At 36.4% G+C, this 17,314-nt stretch overlaps 1 protein-coding gene and 1 pseudogene across 1 annotated transcript in view; one reads left to right on the top strand and one right to left on the bottom strand.

The window, feature by feature from the left end:
• ITGAV (integrin subunit alpha V) overlaps positions 1 to 9,773 on the top strand; it is a 91,559-nt gene extending 81,786 nt beyond the window's left edge. The window contains exons 27-30 of the mRNA XM_078451117.2: positions 4,245 to 4,358; positions 4,460 to 4,567; positions 5,165 to 5,287; positions 6,013 to 9,773. Of these exons, the coding sequence (XP_078307243.1) occupies positions 4,245 to 4,358; positions 4,460 to 4,567; positions 5,165 to 5,287; positions 6,013 to 6,108 (441 nt within the window). The 3' untranslated portion in view covers positions 6,109 to 9,773. The remainder of the gene's footprint in view (positions 1 to 4,244; positions 4,359 to 4,459; positions 4,568 to 5,164; positions 5,288 to 6,012) is intronic.
• Positions 9,774 to 16,544: 6,771 nt separating this feature from the next.
• LOC132671027 (tRNA selenocysteine 1-associated protein 1 pseudogene) lies at positions 16,545 to 17,314 on the bottom strand (annotated as a pseudogene).

Genomic DNA, 17,314 nt, shown 5'->3' with positions numbered 1-17,314 from the left:
TGGCTTACTCCTTTAACTGACCTCCTTCTTGACCTCATCCTGATCTTGGAGGCTTTCATGCAATATTGGAAGAAGAACCCAGGAGACATCAACAAAAATATATTACAAGAATAATTAGCGCTATGATTAACTTTTGTTGAGTCAGCCAGTATAATGACTATAAGGTTATAAAGGGCTAATCATTTAAATTTTTGAAGTTTAACAGATCTTCAAACCATCCACTAGCAGAGAACCTTGTATAGTGTTTATGTTCAATAGCGAACACCAGTTACTTTTACATCAGCAAATTCCATAGTTCTTCTTAGTTCTCATCCGCCTCAACTGTTCAGTGGCTTTTGGCATAATTTATCACTTCCTCCTTTGTGGAACACTCCTCATTCTCTTCTAGGACTCTGCTCTCTTAGTACTTCACCTACATCAACTGGCTACTTCCTAATCTCTGTTTCCAGACCTTTACCTCTGTAGAGTATTCCAGGGCTTACACCTCAGATTTCTTGTCTGCTCTGCATGTATTCATTGATTAGATCTGTGCTGTCTAATATTATAGACATCAGCCACATTTTACTCTACTTTGGGACGTAGAGATATGTCCATTACTGCTCATTTCTATCATCGTAGGAAGTTCGAATCAGATAGTGCTATACGAGAGATGTTACTCACTCTTGTGGCTATAAATACTATCTCTGGATGACTTTGATTTACATTTCAAAGCTGATCCTATGCATTGAACTCCAAGCTCCATTATCTAACTGCCTACTGGAATTTCTCTTAAATAGTTAGTAAGAATCTTAAACTTAATTCTAAGAATGTTTTCCCAACTCTACTCTTTCTACAGTGTGTCAACTCCCTTCTTTGTCCCAAACCTGGACACCTTGACTCCTCTTTTTCTCTCAAACCTCACATCCTGGGTATCAGCAAATTCTTTCAGTATCTGTTATCAAAAGACCCTGAATTTGGTCCTTTCTCAGCAACTTTACCTCTGCCACAGCCTCACCTAGGCCACCTTTGTGTCTCACATGGACTGTTGCCAAACCTCTAGCTGGACTCCATATTTCTGCCTTTTCCCCCACTACAGTTAGCCACACCGGAGCCATAGTGATCCTTTTAAATGGAGATCAGGTCATGTTACTCCAGTGCCTTCCCAGCTAAGTCAGAGAGGAAGCCTGAGCATGCAAAGCCTTTAGGCCCAACAAAATGTAGGCCCTTCTGCCTTGCTATTTGCATTTCCTCTCCTAATTCTCTACCTCCTGTTTTTGCTACCTTGCTTTTCATTGAATAGACATCCCCAAGCATGTTTCTACATACAAGCTTTGAAAATTGTTCTCCCATCTTCCTGGAATGCTCCTTGTCCAGATTTCCCTGTGGCTTATTTCCCCATCTCCTTCTATGTCTTTAAATGTCAGATTATGACAGGACTTCCCTGACCAACCCATGTGAAATAGAAATTACTTTTAACCCCCACCCTACTTTTGATCCTGTGTGTTCTATCCTCCTACAGAACGACATTAAAAAACTTTATGATAAAACTTACATAAAAGTCACCATTTTAACCATTTTAAAGTATGCAACAGAGTGATTTTTGGTATACTCACAACATTGTGCAACCACCACCATTATCTAATTCCAGAATATTTTCATCACTTTCAGAAAGAAATACTGTACCCATTATACAGTCACTACGTATTCTTCCCTGCTATCAGTCTCTGGAAACCACTAATCTGCTTTGTGTGTCTAAAGATTTGTCTGTTCTGGACAGTCATAAAATATGTGGCCTTGGTGTCTGGCTTCTTTGACTCAGCATAATGTTTTTAAGGTTCGCCATGGTACAGCATGCAGTAATACTTCAGTCATTTTTTATGCCTGAATAATACTCCGTTCTATGGGTATAGGGCATTTTGTTTGTTTCCTCATTAGTTGATGAACATTTAGATTATTTCTACCTTTTGTTTATTTTGAATAGTGCCATTGTGCACATTCTTGTACACATTTTTGTGTGAACATATATTTTTAGTTCTCTTGGGAGTAAATCTAGAGATGCCATTACTGGGTCATACGGGGACTCTGTTTAACTTTTCAGAAACTACCAAACTTTTCCAAAGTCGTTGTGCCATTTTACATTCCCAACCAGCAACATATGAATTTTTCAACTTCTCCACGTTTGCCATCACTTACTATTGCCTTAATTTTTTTTTTTTTTTTTTTATTTATGGTCATCCTTGTCAATGTGAAGTGGTATCTCATCGTGGTTTTATTTGTACTTCCCAATAATCACTAATGATGTCAAGCATCTTTTCTGTTGTATATCTTCTTTCAAGAGATGTCTATTCAAATCCTTTGCCCATTTTTAAATTGGGTTGTTTGCCTTTGTTGTTAGGTCATGAAGAGTTCGTTATATATTCAGGATACTTCCCTTTTCAGAGCTGTTATTGCACATATTTTCTCGTTCTGTTAGTTGTCTTTTCACTTTCTTGATAGTATCCCTGTGATGTGAAAAGTATTCAAATTTGAAGAAGTTCAGATTTGTCAAGTCTTTCTTCTTTTATTACCTGTACTTTTGCTGTCACAGTCAAGAAACCATTGCCAAACCTGACATCCTGAAAATTTACACCTAAGTTTTTTGGTTTTCTAAATTTTATACTCTCAACTCTTAATATTGGTCTGTATACATATTCTTATGCCGGTACCAAATTGTTTATTATAGCTCTTCAGTAAGTTTTGAAATTGGAAGTGTGAGCCCTCCAACAGTTTCTTCTTTTTGAAGATTGTTTTAGCTATGTAGGGTCCTCTATAATTTCATATGAATTTTAAGATCAGTTTGATGATTTCTACAGAAAAGGTAGTTGGAATTTTGATAGCAATTTTATTGGATCTGTATCAATATAGGAGTATTGCCATGTTAATAATATTAAGTCTCTCAGTTCTTGGACATGAGATATCTTTCCATTTAGTTAAATGTTTAATTTCTTTCAAAATACTTTGTACTTGTAAGTGTTTAAGTGTTGCACTTTTCCTGGTTAAATTACTTTTGTGTATTCTATTCTTTCGGGGTGGTCTTTTGAATAAAATTGTTCTCTTCATTTCATTTTAAGATTTTTCATTACTGGTATATAGAAATGCAACTTAATTGTCAATCTTGTATTCTGTTCTTTTTCTGTACTTGTTTATTAGCTATAATCATTTTATTATCGATTCTTTAGTGTTTTCTGTATACAAGATCCTGTCATCTTGAAAAGAGAGAGGTTTACTTCTTTTTTTCCAATTTGGATGCCTTTTATTTGATTGTTTTCTTGCTTAATTATACTGGCTAGAACCTTCTGAACAACTTTCATAAAAGTGTCAATGAGTGGGCATTGTTGTCTTATTTGTCACCTTAAGGGGAAAGCATTTGTTCTTTCCCCATTAAGTGTGATGTGAGTTACAGGCTTTTCACAGATGTCCTTCCTCAGATCAAAGAAGCTATTCCTTGTCATAGACTGCAAGTTCACTTGCTGGGTAGCGTTGTGACTATGCGTGTGACATGTCTAATGCAATTTGACCAGCACATGGAAGGTGGTGAATATTTGCTATCTTTGACTGCCTGCCTTCAAGTTACTGATAAAAACACTGAATGTAGCAGAAACGTGGAATAGCTGCTCAAGATTCATTCCGTTTCTTTTTCTTTTCTACAGGTGTATTGTTAATCTGATTTTCATGTCTTACTAAAATGATCATGCTCTGGGTTTACCTAAAGGATGTTGAATACTAGCCATAAAAAATATATATTTTAATAATATTGTAGGTCTTATCCTTTTATACCACATTGCACTAAAACCAACCCCTGTATTTGTTTGTTTGTTTGTGTTTGTTTGTTTGTTATTTATTTTTGAGAAGGAGGGAGAGAGCGAGAAGGAGCAGGGGAGGAACAGACAGAGAGGGAGAGGGAGAATCCCAAGCAGGCTCCATGCTGTCAGCGCAGAAACCGATGCAGGGCTTAGACTCACAAACCATGAGATCATGACCTGAGCTGAAATCAAGAGTTGGTCGCTTAACTGACGAAGCCACCCAGGTGTCCTGTAAACCAACCCCTTTAGCAAAAGCATTCATAGACTCCACTATTAGCCTATGCATTTTAAACATTTTTCTTATAATGCAAAAGAATCTGGATTATCTCTTTGGCTTTCACATAAAACAACTAAAATGTCCAATTTTCATATGCTGAAGAAATGATAGGCATTTTTTTATAAGTAAAGAATTTGTTTTGGCAGGGCTGTGGAATTGCTGAGTGCTTGAAGATTGTCTGCCAGGTTGGACGACTAGACAGAGGAAAGAGTGCAATCCTGTATGTAAAGTCCCTGCTGTGGACTGAGACCTTTATGAATGTAAGTGGACAGATGCAGCATTCAGCCAGTTTATCCATTTTCTCAAAGACATGAAAAAGGCCTCCCATCTAGGAAATCATTTCATTGTTATTTCCATACAGAAAGAAAACCAGAATCATTCATACTCTCTGAAGTCATCTGCTTCTTTTAATGTCATTGAGTTTCCTTATAAGAACCTTCCAATTGAGGATATCTTCAACTCCACATTAGTAAGTCATCGATTTGGGGAAATGCAATTAAGTGCACCCAGTCCAATGCCATAGATATTTTTTATTTTATTTTAAATATTGGCACCTTCACTGTTTTGGTGATTTAAAAGTTGGTTGATAGGTCTATAACCTAGTTAAATATTATTTTACTCCCTCACCCCAGAACATTAAAGGTTGACCTTTTACTTTAGCATCTTGTCCTGTGTAAGAGATTCTTACCTTATACAAATCTCATGGGTGGAAATTTGGGGAATTTTTCCCCACAAAGTTAGAAAGTCGGAAATTAACTATAATAGGTGAAGGCTAAAGATTATAAAGATCTTTAATTTAAGGATTAAAAATGGGACTAATATATCACAGATGGATTTAACTATTTAAAAATCACTTTATCACTTCTGAAGTTAACCTGTTGTTGGGAATTTTATGTGTGTATGTGCATGCTATTGATACCAAATATGTAATCAATCACAAATTATCATATACAACAAAAGAAAATAATGTGAGTATCATTAAAACAAAATGTAGTAGGCATTTAGACATTTGTTGAATGATTCGGTGAATTATTTTTAAAACTCAAAACCTCTTTGCCCCCACCAGGTTACCACTAACGTCACGTGGGGCATTCAGCCCGCACCCATGCCCGTGCCTGTGTGGGTGATCATTTTAGCAGTGTTAGCAGGATTGCTGTTGCTGGCTGTTTTGGTGTTTGTAATGTACAGGGTAAGTAATGGACTTAGGAAGAGCAGGAGCGGGGAGAAGCAGAAGAAAAGGGCAAGGGAGAAGGGAAAGAAGGAAGAATAGAGAAGGAACTTTAATGATACATAAGGAGCACCGCATATCTTTTTTTTTTTTTTTCCAATATATGAAATTTATTGTCAAATTGGTTTCCATACAACACCCAGTGCTCATCCCAAAAGGTGCCCTCCTCGATACCCATCACCCACCCTCCCCGCCCTCCCACCCCCCATCAACCCTCAGTTTGTTCTCAGTTTTTAAGAGTCTCTTATGCTTTGGCTCTCTCCCACTCTAACCTCTTTTTTTTTTTTTTTCCCCTTCCCCTCCCCCATGGGTTTCTGTTAAGTTTCTCAGGATCCACATAAGAGTGAAAACATATGGTATCTGTCTTTCTCTGTATGGCTTATTTCCCTTAGCATCACACTCTCCAGTTCCATCCACGTTGCTACAAAGGGCCATATTTCGTTCTTTCTCATTGCTATGTAGTACTCCATTGTGTATATAAACCACAATTTCTTTATCCATTCATCAGTTGATGGGACATTTAGGCTCTTTCCATAATTTGGCTATTGTTGAGAGGAGCACCGCATATCTTAAGGAAGTTGTACGACGTGCCATTTAAGTTTTCTTGGTGATAATATAGTCACTCAGAATACTTGTAATATTCTTCACTGATGTGGCAGTAATGTTAGTTTTTCCTCAATTGACAGATGGGCTTTTTTAAACGTGTCCGGCCACCTCAGGAAGAGCAAGAAAGGGAACAGCTTCAACCTCATGAAAATGGTGAAGGAAACTCAGAAACTTAACTGTGATTTTTAAGTTATGCTACATCCTGACCCATGAGAATTACCACCTTCATCATAGGTTTCAGTTTCCTTCACAAGGAATAAAATTCCAAGACTGTACTGCTGATGGTGCCTGTTGGTATTAACCACAAAACAAGAGCAATATTTGTCAACCTTTTTCTAATAATTAAGTTCAGACATCCATTTAATGCACATCCACTGACTTGTGTTTTTTAGGTATTTAAATAATAAAATTTCAAGTGATAGTTCTTCTTCTGTGTACATAAGACAGGTAGTGCCTGAGTTACCACTTTATACAAAATAGTACCTCCTACAATTACTGTTTCTGATTTTGTATGTTGGGTTTTGTTTGTTGTTGTTTTTGTTGTTTCAAAGCAATCCATATTTAGACCTTCGGATCCACATCTTTTGTGCAGGAACTTAATGTTAATATACATTACACTACAGTTGAGTTTTTAAGCTTCTAACTTTATAACTGCATGAACTTGGATTTTAAAATATTAAACCTACATGATAAACTTTAATAAAAAAAAAGCAGATCCATCAAAATTCTTTCCTGGAATAGCAAAAGTATAGTATTTTAATATGACAGTTGGGTAGATGCTATTACATTTTTATTTTTGTTTTATTCCACAGTCCATTTCAGTACATTTGAATTTGTTGAAGTTTAGGTTCTATTTCAGATCCTTTAAGCCAATTTGTACTAAAAAGTTGATAATCAAAAATGCCTCTTTTGTGTAATAGTTTAATTGTCCCTGATCTTATGATGCTTAAAGCCATATGCAGTTGGGAATCCTTTCCAAAGTACATGTGTTCCAATGTATATGCCTGGATATTTACAATACAACAACAAAAGAAAGCATTTAAATTATAAGATTCTGTTTGTAGTTCTCTGGTAGAGTTACTTATTAATGGTACGCTTTTAGAGCAAGAATTTTTAGTTGGGATTAATTTATTTTCTTCCTATATATGTATTTTTCCTTATATTTCCCAAACTGTTACTAAGAATAGGTTGAGATTAATGAGGGATTTTTACAGTTTGCAGGAACCTGCATCTAAACTCCCAACCCCGTGAGAAATGTTTGGAGTTGAAATTCTTAAAGTAGCTTACTAGTTTGCTTTTAGCAACAGCATGATTCTACTCCTGTGGATACTACCTTATGTAAGCAAGGTATCACGGGTAAAAGCAGTCTCCGCTATTGAAATGACTTCTAAAAGTTACTTTTATAAGCAATTCAAATTATTGGGAGCCTTTTAAAACTTTTGTAGTTTTATTAACATAAATTACTTTTCTAGGAATTTTTATATAAAAGCTGCACAGGTGGCATGTTATAGTTTTATATGCCTCTAGGGTGATGATTTCTTCTAGAGGAATGTGTGATTTATTCACAGTTCCTCAAGGTCTGGGAATGACTCTTAATTTTACCTATTTTTGTGCAATTACATCATGTTGTGCTTTAGAAATTGTGAGTTTAATAAGTTTTTAACTGCTGTCTTCATTAGGCAATGATAAATATTTCCCTTAAATAATTGAATATTTTTCTATGCTTTAAATATAATTGAGGTTTACTTTGCCCTATCTTGTGTTCAATTCCCTACACAAGTGGCTAAGCCAGAATATATTCATAAAACAGAGGTACGTGAGTTATATATGTTAGAACATGACAAGACCCTGTATTTAGCTTTAATGAATTTCAAAATTAATAGGTTTTGTAGTATAGATTTCATTAGTAGCTTAAAAGGTCATAGTCATATTCAGTAAGTATTTTTATTGCCAGTAAGTCTAAAGTTTTTTAAGAAAAAAAATATTTTTATCCTAGGGTCTGCCACCAGGCACTAAGTTGGTCTGTGACAACTTTCACTTTACCTGTTTTCCCACCTTATAATAGTCATCCTTGAAAGTATATGTTGGATAGGAATTCACTCTTAAAAAAAAAAAATGTTACTGTTTACTTTTGCACATTCTGTTCCTTTTATGGCCTCTTTCTCAAGGTATAATCTTGTATGGGAGCTTGAAGGATGTTGTTGTTGGAAGTATGATGTTTTAAATTCCCTTTATGAATTGTAGTTTTAAGCAATAGTATTTTAAAAAATGAAAATGTATATCTTTACAAACATATGGTAGAAGTATAATTTGGAAGCTTACTCTTCGAGGAAAATGTTTGGGAAAATGTTGGGATTCTTTTTACCCTAAAGCAGCATGTGAATGTATTTGGTTAAAGTGTCAAACAATAGTTCTATGAAAGCTGTTTTAATTTGCAAACATTTTAAATACTGCTATGTTTGTGATTTCCATCTTGAGTGTAAATTTTTTATAATCTGATCAGTTTTTTAAAACATGAGTGAGGTAGAGGATATTTAAAGCATTTCATATTGGTGAGAAATATTGATACTGTTGTTGATTTCTTATTTAGGCATTTATTTTAGAACTGATACTTTGAGAAACATTTTGCGTGGGGGACATTCTTTCCTTTTTTCTTTTCCCCTTTCCTTTTTTCCCCTTTCCCTTTCTCTTGTGCTGAATCATTATGGTAATAATTCTGATACATTTCTTAATAATTCTGAAGTGTAAAACAATTAAAACATTAGTGCCACAATTTTACCTGTGTTATGAAACTACTACTTCATAGTAAATTCTCATCAATACTTCATATAAAGAGAAAATTAAAGTGTTAGGAAAAGAGACTATACTTATTATAATGGCTTCCTTAAGAGAACTGTGGACGATTTTTGATGGTTAATGATGACCCTAAGAGAGATGTAAGTGGCAAAAGTACAGTATGTAATTCCTCAGCTGCTTTTTATAAAGCAAATGATCTGTAAGTTGATAGAGATTTCTGTGTTACAGAGTGTAACACCAAGCTTGAAGAAGAATAAGTCATTCTTGGAATATGTGTGTAGGACCATTGCCGATCTTAATGCCACTTTGTAAGTGCTCTTAGGTAGTGTGTATATGGGGTAGTTTGGTAAATTAAAAAATGTAAAATTCAGAAATTGAATAAAGGATCAAAATTGGCCAATGAAATAACTTAATGCTCTGGTTTTTGGAGAGTATCCCTTTTAACTTGTTGGTAGGCTAGGTTGAACAATGAACCTATGGACATGTATCATGCGTATATGCATATATTTCATTGTAATTTCTGATTGATAATGAACTTCTTGGGAGAGGTACCAAGTCCTGGATTTTTGAATTATTGATCTCAAGTGCAATATAACAATGTAACCAAACCTAGATAATTTCAGAGTCATTGTTAATTTAGTGAACCTAATCTAAATAGAGACTTAGTAATTTTTTGATTAGTGGGAAGGAGTGATTCTGCTATGGATATACAAATGAAGTTATTTACCCCTAAAAGGTACATTCTACATTTTATTTCAAGCTGGGCATGAACTATTCCCTACTAGTTTTGAAATTCTTTGAAATATCTCAAAGTAACTTGGAAGCTATGTATATCAAATTAACTTGCTATCTAATAACATAGAATGTAATTTTCTTTGTTAAGCTTCTCTTATGATCACCCACATTGGGTGAGACATAAAATGAGCGTCTTCTAAAATTTGTCATTTGCTGACTTGATTTGAGTTAGTGAAAACTGGTACAGTGTTCTGCTTAGTTTCCAATGTGTAACTTGTGTCTGTTCAATAAACTTGAGCATATGGTGCCACTTTTGTGTATGGACTTTATATTTTCCTTCTGTGATGTTTTGTTTTTTAATCACATAAGCCAGTAATAATGCACTAAAAAGATGACGTCAAAGAGGTACATCTCTAAAAGTCTGAATTCTATAAGAGTGCTATTTATTTGAAGAAAAGTAACACAAAAGAGCAAAAGGAACTGAATGTTAAAAGACACCTATTACAGATCACAGAATCATAGACCTTGAACATTTAAAATGGGTTTCAAATTCCAATAATGGCAGGGTGGCTTTTATCAGATAACAATGGTAAATGATGAACAAAGGAAAAAGGAAAAAAAAAAACTTTTTGAAAACACTGAAGTTACCAAATGCTGGCAGAAAGTGAAGGGGATTTGACTTTTAAAGTGGGGAACCACCTTTTTCCTGGAAGTTACTTTCTGTTGTGTGGGTAGAATGCAAGCAGAAAAGGGCCCTCTCATTTCCTGCAATTATGGTATTGCCATCATGGCTAAAAGGTGCAGGGGGAAATCCAGGAAAAGAAGGAGCCACGCTTCAAATCCTTTTCCGACCCTGATTCTGACCCTGCTCTAGTGAAACTCCAAGGAGCCCAAAAGGAAACAACAAACAAAAGGTTGAAAGAGCTACACAGTTATTTTAGCTCTGTCTGCTGTAGGAGAAACAAGATTGGAGTTCATGTCTTACCCAGTGACAGGAGCTTTGAAACACCCATTCTTTCCATTGAAAACTCCTATGCCTTAGGAATAAATACTACATCCCAAGTTTGATTAATTGGCCCTAGGAGGAAGAGCAAAGCCAATGGCCGACCCTAACAAAGCATAAAAATCAAGCTTCCACAAATTTGAGGTGACTCATTTGTGAGTTATTTGCTTATTTAGGCAGTTTCTTTGAGAGGAAGATAACCTATAAAGACTGCCATGTCTTATCTGCGATGTCACATGTGTGTGTAAATGAGAAGAAAGGAAAATGTACGCATGGTTTGAAGGAAAAAAAATGGGTCGGTAGAAAGAGACCCACAAACAGTTTAGCAGACATGACTAAATAACTATAAAAAATATGTTAAAGACTCTAGAAAAACGTGAAAGTTTATGGGCATTTCAAAATAGATTTGGAAATTAACAAGAGAGATTCAAGTGGAAATCTTAGGACTAAAAAATGCAATATCTGAAATCAGAATTTCAGGGGGATTTTTTAATCAGGGGGATTAAAAGTGGACAAAAGAGAAGAAAGACTCCTTGAATTTGGAGATGAATAGGATTCATCTAAACTGAAGCACTGCAGGTGGACAGTGGGTGGGAGGAGGGATTATAAAATAAATAGCCTTCCTGATCCATGAGTCAATCTAGGCATGAAAGAAAAGGAGTCAGGAGAGCAAATGGGGTAGACTAACTTGAAACCAAAAAGCTGCTAAATTTGATGAAATGTAGCAACCTACAGTCTGGAAGCTCAATGAACCCCAAACAGTACAATCACAAAAAAACACTATGTGCATCATGGTCAAACAGCTAAAAATCACAAGCTGGAGTGGGTTTACCTCACCCTTTCGTACTGTTAACGATGCCCAGAGTTGATTTCATGTCCAAATTTTTACTGGCAGGATTGGGGCTACAGTTTATATGTTCAAACTCCTAGTTCCCTATGCTTTCTGCTATGCCACAATGCCTAGATTACTAGTCACCACTTATAAATAGATTTGTTACTATCTAGTGAATAGGCTGAGATGCCTGCACATTAGTTGGTGCGACACCAATACTTTTCCAAGTAATATTTTTATTCACTTTCTCAACTTTCTGAATTGCCTAGAGAGTTATATGGTTAGATTTCCTTTTGCACCCTGCTTCACTTCCCTTATCAGCCCTATTTCCTGAAAAGTAACAAATATATATTGGTGTTGTTTTAATAAAAGGAGCATTTAGATTTTGGACTTGAGCTTTACTCAGTAATTTACCTTCATGTTACTAAAAAAACAAAACAAAACCCTAATTTCTTTCAAAGTTCTGTTCCAGTTCTCAGAAATTAGGGTATCAAAATGGAATCTTTAGGGATTACTTTTTAGCCAATTTTGTAGTTAGAATATTAATTAGTTACTACAAAGTTATTCATAAAAAGTACTAAATGCTGTATATAATTATTAGTACTTAATTTGGAGAATTATGGTCTCCACCTGGGTAATAGAAATTATTCTTGATCTTGTGTAGGATACGTGTTAAATTTCCCATGAGAGATAAAAAGTTGATGGTTTATAAATTTTCTCATCTTTGAGCAGTGCAAAGTTGTTTTTGAGATTAAAAGTGACACAAACACCTTCAAAATTCAGAGAGATTATCACCTAATTAGAAGACAAGTAAATGAGTTTGAACTTCTCAGTGTACTTTAGTGAGGGAACGAAAGGGAAGAGTTTATTAAAGAATATGCAAATTTCCTACTTTGTAGTAATACCAATTTTGGCTTTGACTTTTTGATTTTGACTTTACCCCTGAACCAAAGCCAAGCATTTCACCACAAAGTGGTGTTAAATTACTAGCAAAAAATGAACTTTTTTCTCAATCATCTCACAGGTACTCAGTGACTCCTAGGAACAGACATGACATAGCAGTAACTAAATTCACCTTATTCCCATTGGACAGTCCTAGTCTCTCGAGAGAACCGTAAAGCAGCTGCATGCAGTATAGCAGTGGTTCAATAACAGACCTGTGAATCTGGTTTGCACACCATGGGAGAGACGGTCTCTTCTTCTCACCTCTAATTTTCCAAATCTAGTTCTTCACCCTACCCACTCCGTATCATCTCATAGGTCTATGCAATCTTGGTCATTGGATGAACATCAATCCTTTATCATGCCCTAGACAATAAATTAGCTTTAAATTACTGTGAAGCCCTTCTGCCATGAAGGGTAATATATACACAGCATCCAAGGATTAGGCCACGGACATCTTTCGTGGGTGGTGGGGAGGAGTGCTGCATTATGTGTACAACAGTCCACCTCTGGCCTCAAAGATTTACTTCAGTCTCACATGCAAAATACATTAAACCCATCTCAAAGTCACCCAAAGCCAAACTGGCACAGCAGCAACTCAAAGTCCCCAATCCCTCCTTAATCTCATTAGCCTGAATGTCCGGAATCTTGTCATCTAAATCATCTAAATTAGGTATGAATGAGGCTTGAGTTATGGTCCATCCTGGGATACAATTTCTCCCTATGTGTGGGCCTGTGAAACTAAGGAAATAAAGTTATCTGTTCCCAACATATCATGGTGGAACAAGCATCTAACAGAGATATTTTGGTTCAAAAAAGAAAAAAAGTAGAAGGAAAAACAAGAAGTCACTGGTCCCAAGCAACTTAAAAATCCAGCTGGGAAACTCCATTTGGTTTCAAAGTCTGTGAATAATTCTCTGTGGCTCATGGCCCCAACACCCTGAGTGGTCCTTACCGTCCCCTGCCCCACCCTCCAACCACCACCATGAAATGTAGCACATGTTTGCAGCTGAGTACTGTATTGTTATCAGCCTATTTCTTCTGGGAACACTTTGTGGGCCCCATATGTTTTTTCACTCTGAACTTCAGCCCTTTTAGACAAATCTGGCAGTGCTTCTGCTGATGTAAAATTTTCAAGAACCTTGTGGATCTCCTGTGTACATCAAGAAGACTCACTCCATCATACCAGATGCTACTCTACATATCTTCGCTGAATGATCCTATCTCTATTTTTGGCTACTTTTGAGATGTTTGAGGGGATCAATGAGTCACATGCTTAATCTCTTCAAAGAAAACTTTCTGAGATACTAGCAGAAGTTTGCACAATCTCTGTGTTCTCCTTACTGCAAACTCTTTTGACAGTGAATCTCTTAATTTTTGCATCTTTTGCAATCTAGATATGTTAAGAATTTTCCAAACCATAAAGTCCTAGTTTCCTGGGTTCTCTTTTTTAAAAATGTGTACCTATTTAATGGAATTTATATAATTAAGGTCAAGGTTGGAGCGCTTTCACATAGATGGCCCGGTAATGCTCTTCAACAGGTTTGCCCCTAAAACAATGCAGGCTTTTGAAAATCTGGACCCGGTCTTTTAACAAACTCCATATCTTAAGACTTTGGTCTATATTTATCTGGCTCCATCACTTCCTACTACACATTGGGCCATCCCAGCTAGAATGGCTAATGAATTCTCTTCTACCTAGCCACCAGACTTGGGAAAACTTGTGGGTGGAGAGGGTTACCTGAAATTCCATAGATGAAATTGCCCACTCTTTGACCTACAGCAGGTAATCTACATATTCTGACTATAATCTCAGTGACTTACATGCCTGTTACCTAAGGAGACCTCTAAAACTGGGATTTAGTAACTGTTTGAATCATATGATCCGCTTTGGTTAATAATCCCAAACTGTCCTTATCTCCAGGAGTGTGGATAGACCTACCTGAGTAAATGATTTTTGTTCAAAGAAATACAAATGTTAACCTTGTTCAGCCCTCTTCAACAGTTGGTCCCTTGGTTTTAAAACTCAAATGAAATGGTTCACCGTCAAATGAAGACAGCAGTATTGCAGGAATATTCATAATATAAGGAAATAGTCGATTACTAAATCTTAAAAATCGTATTTCCAAAAGTAAAAGTTCTTGCAATAATTTGTTTAAAAGGGATTCTGTCTTTTTTAACTAAAAATTTTTAAAAGTTTATTTATTTATTTTGAGAGAGAGAGAGAGATCACATGCATAAGTGAGCAAGAGAGGAGCAGAGAGAGAAACAGAGAGAATCTCAAGCAGGCTCCGTGCTGTCAGCATAGAGCCAGATGTAGGTCTCAAACTCATGAACTGTGAGATCATGACCTGAGCTGAAACCAAGAGTCGGATGCTTAACTGACTGAGCCACCCAGGTACCCAAGGATTCTTTCTGAATCAAGGAATTAATCCCATTTATAATTGCACCAAAAACCATAAGATACCTAGGAATAAACCTAACCAAAGAAGTAAAAGATCTGTATTCTGAAAACTGTAGAACACTTATGAAGGAAATTGAAGATGACACAAAGAAAAGGAAAGACATTCTATGCTCATGGATTGGAATAACAAATATTGTTAAAATGTCTATACCACCCAAAGCAACCTACACATTTAATGCAATCCCTATCAAAATATCACCAGCATTCTTCACAGAGCTAGGACAAACAATTCTAAAATTTGTATGGAACCAGAAAAGACCCTGAATAGCCAAAGCAACCTTGAAAAAGAACAGCAAACCTGTAGTCTTCCAGACTTCAAACTATTTTAAAAGTCTATAGTCATTGAGACAGTTTGGTACTGACACAAAAACAGTCACATAGAATAATGGAACAGAATGGAAAACCCAGAAATGAATCCACATCTACAACTAATCTTTGACAAAGCAGGAAAGAATATCCAATGGAAAAAAGTCTCTTCAATAAATGGTGTTGGGAAAACTGGATGGCGACATGCAGAGAAATGAAACTGAACCACTTTTTTACAACATACACAAAAATAAACTTAAAATGGAGGAAACACTGAAATGTGAGACAGGAAACCATCAAAATTCCTAGAGGAGAACACAGAAACAACTTATTCGACCTTGGCTGTAGCAACTTCTTACTAGACACGTCTAGTAAACACAAGCAAACATGAACTATTGGGACTTCATCAAAATAAAAAGCTTCTGCACAGCAAAGGAAACAATCAACAAAACTAAAAAACACCTTAGGGAACAGGAGAAGATATTTGTAAATGACATATCAGATAAGGGGTTAGTATCCAGAATTTATAAAGAACTTCTCAAACTCAACACCAAAAAAATAATCCAGTTAAGAAGAAATGGACAGAAGACATAAACAGACATTTCTCCAAAGCAAACATACAAAAGGCCAACAGACATATGAAAAAATGCTCAACTTCACTCAATATCAGGGAAATACAAATCAAAACCACAATGAGATACCATTTCACACCCATCAGAAGACTAAAATTAACAACTCAGGAAACAACAGATGTTGGTGAGGATGAGAAGAAAGGGGAACACTCTTACAATGTTGATAGAAATGCAAACTGGTACAGCCACTCTGGAAAAACAATATGGAGGTTCCTCAGAAAGTTGAAACTGGAACTACCCTATGATCCAGCAATTGTACTAGTAGGCATTTATCTAAAGGATACAAAAATACTGATTTGAAGGGGCATATACACCCTAACGTATATAGCCACACTATTAACAACAGCCAAATTATGGAAAGAGCCCAAATGTTCATATATATATATATATATATATATATATATATATATATATATAACTCAGCCATCAAAAACAATGAAATCTTGCCTTTTACAGTGATGTGGATGGAACTAGAGTGCATTATGCTAAATGAAATAAGTCAGAGAAAGACAAATACCATATGATTTCACTCCTATGTGGAATTTAAGAAACACAAGACATGAACATAGGGGAAGGGAAGGAAAATTAAAATAAGATAAAAACAGAGAGGAAGGCAAGCCATGAGAGACTCATAACTACAGAGAACAAACTGAGGGTTGCTGGAGAGGAGGTGGATGGGGGCTAAAATGGGTGATGGGCATTAAGAAGGGCACTTGTTGGGATGAGCACTGGGTGTTATATATAAGTGATGAATCACTAAATTCTGCTCCTGAAACCAGTACTACACTATATGTTAACTAACTTGAACTTAAATAAAACCTTGGAAGAAAAAAAAAATAAGCAAAATATTCTGTCTTCTCCCTCACATAGTTCATTCTGGCTATTCCTTTGTCTTGGCTGTGTCATGCGTGGGGGGGGGGGGTCTCTGAAGACACCATGTACAGAGGTTGCCAGTGACAGTTCATTAGTGCATCATACAGCTCCTTCCTCTGCTCCATGAACTCCTTGTTGGCCTTAGTCACATCCAGCTATGGCGAGGGATCATTCAGTGCACTATCTCCAACTTCTTCATAGGTCTGTGTGGTGCTCTGGGTGTAGCCATATTGGGAGTAACTATAGCTGTTGCTGCCTGTGTTCTCTGGTCATAGCTCCACTAGGCATGGTAATTCTGGTACTGCTAGTAACACTGGCTGTAGCTATGAAGACACATCTGATTATATTCCACTGGCTTCATATGGCTCACTTTAGCCATTGCCATGCTCAAAAGCACTGGTTTAGACCCCAGTCTCACTGCTCCCTGGCATTCTATCAGGGTTTGCTTCTGTTCCAGTTCATCTGTGAATTCCATAAAACCAAAACCCTTAGTCACACCTGCCTGCCTGGTCCAAAACCACCTTGCCTCCTCAACAGGAGGGGCAGATGTTGACAGTCAACCATATACATACAACTTGCCAAAATCAACATCTGGAGTCAGCCCTCCCCCCTCAAAAAAGGGAGTACTCAGGGCTATTATCTGGTTATTTCCCATAAGTGGCATAGTTTAGTTTAAAACGTTTTGCAAGTGTGGCTCCTGGAGAAGTATCCCATTAAGTTTATGCAAACCCTTCTTAGCTGTGGCCAAATCTGTGCTTTCTACAGAGAAGTAACCAGCTGGGATACCAGTGAGGGCCAT

This window comes from Panthera onca, chromosome C1 (genome assembly GCF_046562875.1).
Source record: "Panthera onca isolate mPanOnc1 chromosome C1, mPanOnc1 haplotype 2, whole genome shotgun sequence".
NCBI classification, from domain to species: Eukaryota; Metazoa; Chordata; class Mammalia; order Carnivora; family Felidae; genus Panthera; species Panthera onca.
This window is presented reverse-complemented; position numbering and strand designations above follow the sequence as displayed.